The following is an 11,532-nucleotide window of genomic DNA, read 5'->3' as shown; positions in this document are numbered from 1 at the left end:
TTAACAGGACCTTGATCCCACAAGGCCAGGGTAGGAAGCTAGCTCCAGGGCAAAGGGAAAGAGATCTGACTTTCTTGTCCAGGCCACAATGCTGAAAGTGAGCCAGTGGGGGAAGGGCCACGAGCCAAAACCCAGCCACCCCAAGCAAAATTCTGAATGGGCTGCTCCACAGTGTGCAAAGTTTGGTGGGGGTGAGGGGCCAGCGTGTTGACAAGTAGCAAGGTCAGGGCCCCCATTAGCACTGTAAACAGGGGCGCACAATGCCCTCCCTTCCTCCGGAGAGGCAGCTCCTCTCCGGGCCAGTCCCCTGGGCCCAGGCCTCCCTGTCCCCCATCCTTGCGGGAGTCGGACACTGAAAAGCCACTGCTGCTTCCTCAAGGAAAAGCCAGGCCTTTTGTGAGCTCTCACTTCCTCCTTCTGTGGGAACCACTCCTAGGCCTATGAACATCTGCCTGGGGCGTCTTTCTCAGAGGCCCGAGGTGGGAAAAGAGGAGGGGTGCTGGCTGCCAGGGAGGGGGCTGCAACCCGCGGGGCTGGGATTGTCATCACCAGGCTGCGGAAGAGAACAATGGGGGACCCCCAGCCCCCACTGGCTTGGCTTCCCTCTTCCCACAAGCCTGCTCTTTTGTGCTTAGAGGGAGGCCAGGGGAATTCTTTTGTTTGCTTTTGCTTCCCTTGTTTTGTTTTGTTTTTGTTTGGCCTTTTGCTCGCCCCCCCCCACCCCAGGTTGGGGCTCGGGAGTGTGGAGGTGGTGGCCCAGGCAGAGGGGCAGCGATGGGGTTGGTGGGAAATCCCGCAGCTCCTCTGGGAGGAAATGTTTTGGGGGCTTCGTGAGGTGAGGAGAGTCAGATGCTGGGAGTCAGCGTCAGATGTTTCACTGCTGGGCAGACCTGGCCTCCGAGGTGTGTGCTCTCATCTGGGCAGCTCATGGCGACCCTAGGCAAGTGCAGCGCGGGTCAGCTCATGGAGACCCTAAGCAAGTGCAGCACAGGTGACAGGTGCCCCATGGCCATCCGAGGGGCCCCTGGAGGTGTGGCCTAGAGCTCTCTCTGGAGGGGAATCTGGAAGCAGCTCAGACTCGGGGACTCCGATCCTTACTTTCAGGCTGCAATCCAGGAAATATGTCCCAGGAAGTCCTGCCCATGCTCCCAGTGTGGCTGCCCCATGGGTTCACCTTGCCCACTGCCTGGACAGAGCCAATTTATTAAGACAGGAGAACTGCAAGGTAGAAAGAGTGATTCACGCAGAGCCGACTGTGTGGGGGATCAGAGTTTTATTACTACTTTGTCAACGAAAAGAGTCAAACTCTGTAAGATATTTGAAGAGATTTATTCTGAGCCAAATATGAGTGACTATGGCCAGTGACACAGCCCTCAGGAGGTCCTGAGAACATGTGCCCAAGGTGGTAGGGGCACAGCTTGGTTTTATATATTTTAGGGAGGCACGAGACATCAATCAAATATGTTTAAGAAATACATTGGTTTGGTTCAGAAGGGTGGGACAACTCAAAGCTGGGGGCTTCCAGGCTGTCGATAAATTTCAACATTTTCTGGTTGACAATTGGTTATCTGAAGACCTGAGACCAATGGAAAGGAATGTTTAGGTTAAGGGAAAGGATTGTGGAGACCACGTTTTATTGTGCAGAGGAATCTTTCAGGTAGCAGACTTCAGAAAGAGAGCAGGTTGTAAAATGTTTCTTATTAGACCTAAAAGGGTGCCTGGCTCTTGGTCAATTATCTACTGGATCTGGAAGGAAAGGAAGGAAGACAAAGGGGGAAGGGGATTCTCTATAGAAGGTGGATTATTCCCACAAAAGACTTTGCAGGGCAATTTCAAGGTATGAAAGGAAATATATTTTGGGGTTAAATATATTTTCCTTGTCTCATAATGTTATGCCAGAGTCAGACTGAAAAGTAAGTCACAATATATAGGGTCAAATAAACCCCATCTGATGAGAATTTATGGTTTGTAGGACGTGGCTCCCTAGACCCCTTAGGTAGGAATTTGGCTAAGATAAAAAAAAATAAGAGCTTAGTCCTCAACTTAAATCAGTCTCCCCAAGCATTAGGGGTTTGGCGTTTTTAAGGATAATTTGATGGATAGGGGCTCAGAAGAGGGGAGTGCTGATTGGTCAGGTCGGAGATGGAATCATAGGGGGTGAAGTGAGTGTTTCTTGCTGTCTTCTGTTCCTGGGTGGGACGGCAGGACTGGTTGAGCCAGATTACCGGTCTTGGTGGAGAGCAGGGTCTGCAAAATCTCTCCAGTACTGATCTTAGGTTTCACAATAGTGATGTTATCCCCAGGAACAAAGTGAGGAGGTTCAGACTCTTGGAGTCAGAGGACGCATGACCTCTAAACTGCGATTTCTAGTCTTGTGGCTAATTTGTTAGTCCTGCAAAGGCAGACTGGTCCCCAGACAAGAAGGGGGTCTTTTTGGAAAGGGCTGTTATCAATTCTGTTTCACAGTCAAACTATGAACTGAATTCCTTCCCAAGTTAGTTTGGCCTCTGCCCAGAAATGAACAAGGACAGCTTAAAGGTTAGAAGCAAGATGGAGTTGGTTAGGTCTGATTTCTTTCACTGTCATAACTTCCTCAGTTACAATTTTGCAAAGGCAGTTTCACCAGCTGCAAATGCTATTTGCTCCTCATGGCTGGAAAAGACATGGAACACTCATCCCAGAACACCCAACGGTGCCCAGAGAAGTCACACCTCTTGGGAAAGAAACGGCCTTGACTTCGATTCTTTGCAAGCTCCAGCATGAGGCTCAGGGCACAGGAACACTGGGCTATTGCAAAAGGGCTCTGTTCTGGAGAAAAACCCCTCAGCCTCCAAGACAGAGTGCCAGCAGTCAGAGGAACAATTGCCCCCAGTCACAGAGCTCGGCCAGACCCCCCAGTCAGCTGCATTTTAGGCCAGTTTGCTACTCCTGACACCTGTGTAGATGTCAGTGTGGACACTCACATTCTCTTGAGCTTGCACCCGAGTGGCCCACACATAAGTACATCAAGAAGGCAGAGGAAACAGCCCATTTCAGTAGCTGGGAGATGATTCAGAAAGATTTCCCAGGAACTATCCCTGAAAACAACTGAGCGCCTTGTGTTATGTGTGGATGAAATGAAGACCTCAGCTTCATGAGCTGACATTTCTGCCACATCTGGGATGCCTCAGTTTGGCTTCCAGAGCAGCAACGCTCAGCCCTGACTGCACAAGAGAGTCATAGGAGAGTTAAAACAACAACAACTACAACAAAATCCATCTCTACAGAGAGAGAGAGAGAGAAATTAGCAGGGCACAGTGATGGACCCATAGTCCCAGCTACTTGGGAAGTTGAGCGGGGAGGATTGCTTGAGTCCAGGAATTCGAGGCTGCAGTGAGCTATGACTGCACAACTACACTCCAGCCTGAGAGACAGAGCGAGATATTGTTTCAAAACATACCCCCCAAAACCAAAAAGCAACAGCATCAACAAAGGCATTTATTGTAGAAAAGAGTTAGGCTGTATCTTATAAAACTGAAATGCAATTATCACAGAACCCAGCATTTGCACACTTGGACATTTATTCTAGATAAATGAAAAGTTATGTTCACATGAAAACCTGCACACCTGAATGTTCATGGCAGCTTTCTTGGGGATAGCCCCAAACTGGAAACAATCTGGATGTTCCTTCAGGGGTGAGTGGTGGAACAAACCACTCCGGCCGTGCTCCGTCCGTGCCAGGGAAGTCTGCTCAGCAGCAAAGATGACGGACTCTTGTTGCACATGACAACTTGGGAGGATCTCAAGGGAATCATGCTGAGTGAAAGAAGCCAGTCTCAGAAATGTTCTTTGAGAACGTGTGATTCCATCTAAATAACATGCTTGAAATATCAACATCAGAGACGGAGAACATGAGTGGCTGTTCAGGGTTAGGAATGGGGATGGAGCCTGAGGGGTAACTTGAGAGATGTCATTGCCCTGTGGTCATGAAGCAGTTCTGGCTATTGTCACTTGTGATGGTCACACGAATCTGCACACATGAGGAATTGCACAGAACTACACACACCCACAGGCATGTAAACCAGTGACATCTGAAGAAGTTCGGCCGGGTGTGATGGTGCATGCCTGTAGTCCCAGCTACTTGGGGACTGAGACAGGAGGATCTCTCGAGCCCGTGAGGTCGAAGCTGCAGTGAGCCGTGTTCCCATCACTGCACTCCAGCCTGGGTGGCAAAGTGAGACCCTGTCTCAAAAAGAAAAAATAGAAAATGAAATACGAAGAAGTTCTGTGGATGGTACGAAAGTCGTCCACATGGTGCCATCCCGGAGTTCTGCACGGCGTTACCATTGGAGTTGAGGAAAAGACATACAAGCCTGCTGTTTGTTGTTTTGCAAATTTCTGTGAACCCATAATTGCTTCCAAATAAAAAGTATAAACCAAAACCTAAAATGAAGCATTCCAGCCTTCATCCCTACCTGCTGTTGAGTCAAATTCTTGTCAAGTACACCCATGGAACAAGGACAGGGCCTCACATGTGAGCCACTGTTAGAGCCTTTTATTATGCACAGAGATGGAGAAAAGAGTTAGGCCAAAGGTACCATCTCCCCCTGAGCCTCATCCCACACACTGGAAACCCTGACCAGGACACCACAAGACAAGGGGCCGGATGGCTGGGATAGGAGCTGTGGGACACCCTGTTGCTAGGGAGCTGGTTCTAGACTGCAGCGGAGTGGTGTTGTACCCTGCACCTGCACTCTAAGCACTGAGAGACGACCTTTACTTCATTAGTCCTGAGGAGAAGGGAGGCGGGGAGTGGCTCCAGAGCAGCTCCTCTTTGGTTCCCATCCTCTTGCTTTCTGGGGGATCACAAACTGTTCTGTCAAGACCCAGATAGGCAGTGCTTTGATGGAGCCTGTGTGGATCCACACAAGGTTGTCCGGGCACCACGGCACAGCAGTTTCTGTAGAACTCTGTTGGAGTGGGCCCAGGCATCAGTATTTGTAAAAGCCTCCCGCTAATTCTGCTGGGAAGCTGAGCTTGAGACGTCCTGTCTAGCTGGCAGTAGGAGGAGCCAGAAGCGTGCATTTGGCTTCTGCCTGCAGCGTGGCCCCAGGCAAGTCAGCATTCTGCCCCATTTTGGTTCCTCACCTGCAAAAATGCAGGTCTGGCCAGCCTGAACGGGAAAGCCACTGGGTGTAGGATTTGGAACTTGCTCCCTAGCCACTCTGGCACCTGCTGCCATGAGCTGCAGCACAACCTCCCTGTCGGTAGAAAAATGGTCAGGACGTGCAAAAACCACACTGATCAACCATAGGCCCCAATGAGGCTTTTTCCTGGCCATAAGCAGGACAGTGAGAAAGGCTGGAGAAAGAGTGCACCTGCTACCACATGCCACCACTGCATGCTCTGTCTAGAGCTTTCTAGAGCAACTCCTCCCTCAGAGCGGGAGAGTCTTTTGCACATTCATATACGTGCGTCTAAGAAGGGGAATATAATGGTTTTCACCTACACATAAAAATACATTAGAACAATGTCCTAGATCCTAGCTTATTAGCTTTCTCATTCATTCAGCTAATCTCCATGTCCATTCAATCCCTCATTCATTCAGTCCACAAACACTAAAATGTGACTCATCATCACTGAGCTTCGCTGACATCAGGTTTCAACTTCTCACTTGGGATTGCATGTTCAGGTTGAAACTCTGGGGCCTCTAGAAAAGCCCCAGCTCCTTGAGTGACAGAAGCAAATTTTTTAAAAAAGAAAGAAAAAAAAAGAAAAGAAAAGAGAAAGCAAGCCCCAGCTCCTTGCTATTAGATCAGGGCTTGAAATATAATGAAGTATCAGGGTAAAGACAAGACTAGGGGCTTGATGAAGAAGAAGGGAGCTGGACTTGGGATACCTAGGAAGAAAAGGGCTGGTGCATGTGCTGGTAGCAAAATTATCAGTGCTTGGCTGGAGCAATCACACCAGAACACCTTTGTCAAATGTCCGTGTCTGTCTGCATCATTCGTGGCATGTTCACAAATGTTATGTGGACATGGAAGGCCAGGGTCATGAAGGTTTAGGGAAGGCCAGGTTCACCAGATGGAACAGTAGCTTATACTGCAGAACCTTCCAGAAACTTTACGGTGCTAACACAGTGATTCTCCAATATGAAGATGGAGACTTTCAAGATGGAGATGCAACCAGGAGAGTTTCCCAAACATGCATTGACAGGGTTTGGATCTGCGTCGCTGCCCAAATCCCATGTCAAATTGTAATCCCCAGTGTTGAAGGTGGGGTCTGATGGGAGGTGATTGGATTGTAGGAGTGGAACCTTCATGAATGGTTTAGCAGCATCACCTTGGTGCTGTCTTGTGATAGAGTTCTCATGAGATCTCATTGTTTAAAAGTATGTGGCACCTCCCCCATCCTGCTCTTTCTTGCTCCTGCTCCAGGCATGTGAGATGTGCCTGCTTCCCCTTTGCCTTCCACCATGATTCTAAGTTTCCTAAGGCCTCCCCAGAAACAGAAGCCACTATGATTCCTGTACAACCTGCAGAGCCGTGGGCCAATGAAAACTCTTTTCTTTATAAATTACCCAGTCTCAGGTGTTTCTTTATAGCAGTGAGAGAATGGCCATGAGCATGGAACATCTCATGGGACCCTTGGAAGTGTCACCTGAGGGCAGTAACACGATCTGTTGGAAGGGACGGCTGACTCTGGGTCCTTGGAGAGGCCAGGCTCATGCCAAGGGCCAAGCAGCCAGGTAAAGGGTGGGGACAGGAGGAAAAGGAGTCAGTTGGGATGGCAAGGTTGTGAGTTGGGAGGTTTTTTAGGATTTGGGACCAGGAGTGACCTGAAAGTGACAGGAACACATTCCGTCGACTCTAAAGGAAGAGGCAGCTGCTTCTCCCTGGGTTCTGAAGGACTTGGGGCAACCCAGTTTAGAGTGAAGGCCGACTCTAGAGAGCAGGAAGAAGATGGCGGATATCTCATCTGCAGGGGACAAAGATCCTGGCGAGAGAAGGAGCAAGCCTGGGGAGTGGCAGAGGCTTCCCTAACAGGGGCTTCTTACAGACTCACAGCCCAGGCAGGATGGGGCCTGATCTTCCAGTCTGAACCAGAACCTTCCCTCCTATGGTTAATCCATCAACTTAGCAGTCATAAGAAACCACAGCTGGGGGAGCTGTTGGTAGGAGTCTCAGAATCCAAAGGCCCAAGAACCAGGAGCCCTAATGTTCAAGGGCAAGAGAAGATGGATGTCCCAGCTTGAGAAGAGAGAGAACGAATGTACCCTTCCTCTGCCTTTTTGTTCTATCTGGGTCCTCAGTGGATTTGGTGATGCCCACCCACATGAGAGAAGGAGGATCTTTCTTACTCATTCTTCATTTTTAAATACTCATCTCTTCTGGAAACAGCCTTGCAGAGATACCCACAAATAATGTGTTCCCAGCTATCTAGGCATCACTTAGCCCAGTCAAGTTGATACATGAAATTAACCATCACACCCTCTTTCAGCCTCTGAGATCCAGCATGTCCCCTCTTGCTACAAGGGTGTTGAGCACATTGTGCCCTTTGTCTGGAATGCTCTTTCCTTCATTGTTCTCCTACTTGTCACTTCCTATTTTGGTTTTCAAACTAAGTACCTCCATCTTTCTAAGAACAAGAGAATGAGTTTATTATTTTTTTTTCTTCTTTTCTCCTTCCTGCTTTTCCTCTGCTTCCCACTTCCTACTTAGCTCTTTAGAAGTGCAATTATAGCCTTTTACCTCCCCTTCACCAGGTACTGTCCAAAGGGCAAGTTCAGCTAACTAGGTGCTTAGTAGCTCCAGTGTGGGACTCTCTCTCAGCTTGAGAGAGAGCAATCCATCTACAACTCAAAGTATCCCCAACACGAAACTCTCTCCTACCTGGAGATTGCCTCAAGAGACAGCAGTCTATCCACAACTCAAAGTATGGTCAATGTGAAACTCTCCCACCTGGAGATATTCAGTAACTTTTACAGCTTAGTTCTGCCCGTGAAGGTGCCAACTCGACCACGAGTAGATAAAGCACCAAAGTGAGTTATACAGACCCCTACCTTCCTGCTTCCTCCACTGCATGCCATTTATGTCAATTTTTCTTTCTTTTTTTTTTTGAGACAGAGTTTTGCTTTTGTTGCCCAGGCTGGAGTGCAATGGCATGATGTCATCTCACTGCAACTTCCACTTCCCAGGTTCAAGCAATGCTCCTGCCTCAGCCCCCCAAGTAGCTGGGATTACGGGCAAGCACCATCACGCCAGGCTAATTTTCTTGTGTTTTCAGTAGAGACGGGGTTTCGCCATGCTGGCCAGACTGGCTCGAACTCCTGACCTCAGGTGATCCACCTGCCTCGACCTCCCAAAGTGCTGGGATTACAGGCGTGAGTCACTGTGCCCGACCTGTCAATTTTCCTTTTAAAAGCACCTGCTTTCTGTTCCAAAAGGGAAGCAGAATGCTTAAGGCAGAAAGCCTGTACTTCTTCCCCTAAGCTAGCTCTGTAATAAAAAGTCACTTTCTTTATACCAGACCTCACTCTTATTAATTATACTCTGCCAGCAAAGAGCAACTGAGTCTGTGTTTTGGTTACAGCTTCAATGCCATGTTCACAGGAAGACTTCTAGGAGACTGTCCAGAAATGAACTCCTCCTCTCATCTCCACTGTCTCTCTACAAAGTCATGTTGACAAAAGGAGAAAAAATAAAATATTTGAAGAGATTTATTCTGAGCCAAATATGGGTGACCATGGCAGATCCTGAGAACATGTGGCCTAGGAGATCCTGAGAACATGTGCCCAAGGTGGTCAGGCTACAGCTTGGTTTTATACATTTTAGGGAGACAGAAGACATCAATCAATACATATAATATGTAAATTGGTTGGTCATGGGGCTTCCAGGTCATAGGTGTATTCAAAGATTTTCTAATTGGCAATTGGTTGAAAGAATTAAATTGTTATCTAAAGACCAGGAATCAATAGAATGGAGTGTCTGGATTATGATGAGGGATTGTGGAGACCAAGGTTTTTATTATGTAGATGAAGTCTCCAGGCAGCAGGTTTCAGAGAGAATAGATTGTAAATGTTTCTTAACAGAGCTAGGAAGAGGACAGACTCTCAGTTAATTCTCTCCTGGATCAGAGAAAGATCTGGAAAGGGAAGAAAATTACAGAATGTAGATTTTCCTCACGAGAGACAGCTTTGTGAGACCATTTCAAAATCTATCAGAGAAATAGATTTTAGGGCAAAAAGCTTCAATTTCTTTCAGGGCCTGCTATCTGTCATGTTGGTATCTTATTACTACAAAGAGTCAGTTTTGTCAGTCTTAATGCATCTGTCTTAATGTTAATGCTGGCCAGCTGTGCCTGAATTCCAAAGGGAGGAGGGCATAATGAGGCATGCCTGATCCCCACTTCCCATCATGCCCTGAACTAGTGTTTCAGGTTAACTTTGGAATGCCCTTGGCTAAAAGGAGGGGGTCCATTCAGTTGGTTGTGGGGCTTAGAATTTTTTATTTGCATTCATGTTTATTGCAGTTGCAACTTATATATATTTGTGTAGTGATTTCATAGATGCCAGCCTTCCCCATACTGTATATGCTCCACAGAGCAATGCCTGTTCCTTTTTGTTCACTGCTCCATTCCCAGCCCCAAGCCCATGGATGGCTTCTCATGAGGCATCTGTTAATGGTTGTGAGACAAATGGAGGACATCAGGATAAACAATAGGGGCAGGTTGGTGGGGCTGAGCATTCAGAGTGAAAGGGATTATAATTAAAACTTGTCTCACCCTTGGATCCTTTACAAAATAATTGTTGGGTTATTTTCTTGGTGACGCAGTGATCCATATTGAATTTAGAAAATGCATGCATCTCAGCTGGGGGATCTGGAAGTCTAGAGGGTGGCTACAGGAGCAAAGACCATGCAGTGCAGGCAGAAGAAGTCCTTGGAACCCTGTTCCCTAGCTTAGGAGACCACGTGCCCCAAACCTGGCTGGCCACCAGGGCTTGCTCTTTCCTGGGTGGTTCTCAGCAACTTCATGGAGGATGACCCAGAAGGCAGGAAGTCTACTGCCAGTTCCTGTGTGCCCTTGGGCAAGCTATCTAAACCTTTTATGTCTCATTTTCTTAATCAGTCAATAGGTATAAATAGTCTGGCCTACTTCATTTGGCCATATTGAGGATTAAGTGAGATTTTACGTACAGTGCCTAATAGTACACATAAAAAGTGTTAAATAAATATCATTATTAAATCAGTCATCATTCAAAGGTACACCAAAGCAGACTCCTGGGCCCCTCTCTCGCCATGAAATGAAACCAGTAGTCATAATCATGATGAGGCCTAATTCTCCTCCCAAGGCAACTTGTTCTCTTTGCTAGTAATTGCCTGGATTTTCATTATTAGACAAGAAAAGAGAACCCTTTAGCAATAATTTGAGGCTACTCCTATCACAAAGCATGAGCATCATCAAAACGAAGAGTTTTTGGTCGATTTTTTCAGTCATTTGGACAGAAAATGCCCTCAAAGATTTTCAACTCAAGGCTATGACCAAGGGTATGTTTTCTGCCCCAAAAATGACTCCATGTAGAAGAAAGAGCAAAGCACCAGTTTTGCAGATGAAAGGTGTGAGACCCAGGTGGCTTTGTTTGAGAGCTTCCAGTGTTCATTCTTTGTAAAGTGGGAAAAGAGCTTTGCTTTTTAAAAAATTTTAAGTATAATTGACAAATTCAAAAAATTGTACGTATTTATGACGTACAATGTGATGCTTTGATTTATGTATCCATTGTGAAATGGTTACTCCAATTAAACTAATTAACATATGCACCACCTTACATATTGCTTTTTTGTGATGAGAACATTCAAGATCTCTTCTCTTAGCAATTTTCAAGTCTGTAATACATTATTATTGTATTAACAATAGTAACCATGCTGTACAATAGATCTTCAAAATTTAATTCTCCTGTCTAACTGAAATTTTGTGCCCTTTGACCTCAGGTCTCATAACCACCATTCTACTCTGTGATTCCATGAGTTCAATTTTTTTATATTCCATATGTATGTGAGATAATGCAGTATTTGTCTTTCGGGCCTGGTTTAATTCACTTAGTCTAACGTCCTCTAGGTTCATCTGTGTCATTGTCAATGACAGAATTTCCTTCTTGTTTAAGGATGAATAGCATTTTATTGTGTATATTATACATATATCCATCTTATATATATGTCCATCAACGAATGATAAAGAGAATGTGAGATATACATATATATATATTTATCATTCATTTGTTGATGCACACATAGGTTGTTCCAGGTTGTATTAGTCTATTCTCACACTGCTATAAAGACATACCCAAGACTGGGTAATTTATTTAGAAAAGAGGTTTAATTAACTCCCAGTTCCACATGGCTGGAGAGGCCTCAGGAAATTTACGATCATGGCAGAAGATGAGAGAGAAGCAAAGGCATGTCTTACATGGCAGCAGGTGAGAGAGAGAGCAAACAAAGGGGGAAGAGCCCCTTATGAAACCATCAGATCTAAAAAAAAAAAAAAAAAAAAAAAAAA

General features: G+C 46.3%; 1 protein-coding gene across 1 annotated transcript in view; it reads right to left on the bottom strand.

Annotated features, from left to right (window-relative positions):
* Positions 1 to 10,443: 10,443 nt before the first annotated feature.
* Positions 10,444 to 11,532, bottom strand: part of PRSS55 (protease, serine, 55) — a 28,604-nt gene continuing 27,515 nt past the window's right edge. Inside the window, exon 5 of the mRNA XM_011970739.1 lies at positions 10,444 to 10,666. Within this exon, the coding sequence (XP_011826129.1) occupies positions 10,469 to 10,666 (198 nt within the window). The 3' untranslated portion in view covers positions 10,444 to 10,468. The remainder of the gene's footprint in view (positions 10,667 to 11,532) is intronic.

This window comes from Mandrillus leucophaeus, unplaced genomic scaffold, assembly GCF_000951045.1.
Source record: "Mandrillus leucophaeus isolate KB7577 unplaced genomic scaffold, Mleu.le_1.0 Scaffold97, whole genome shotgun sequence".
NCBI classification, from domain to species: Eukaryota; Metazoa; Chordata; class Mammalia; order Primates; family Cercopithecidae; genus Mandrillus; species Mandrillus leucophaeus.
Note: the sequence above shows the minus strand (reverse complement) of the source record. Positions and strands in the feature narration are given on the sequence as shown.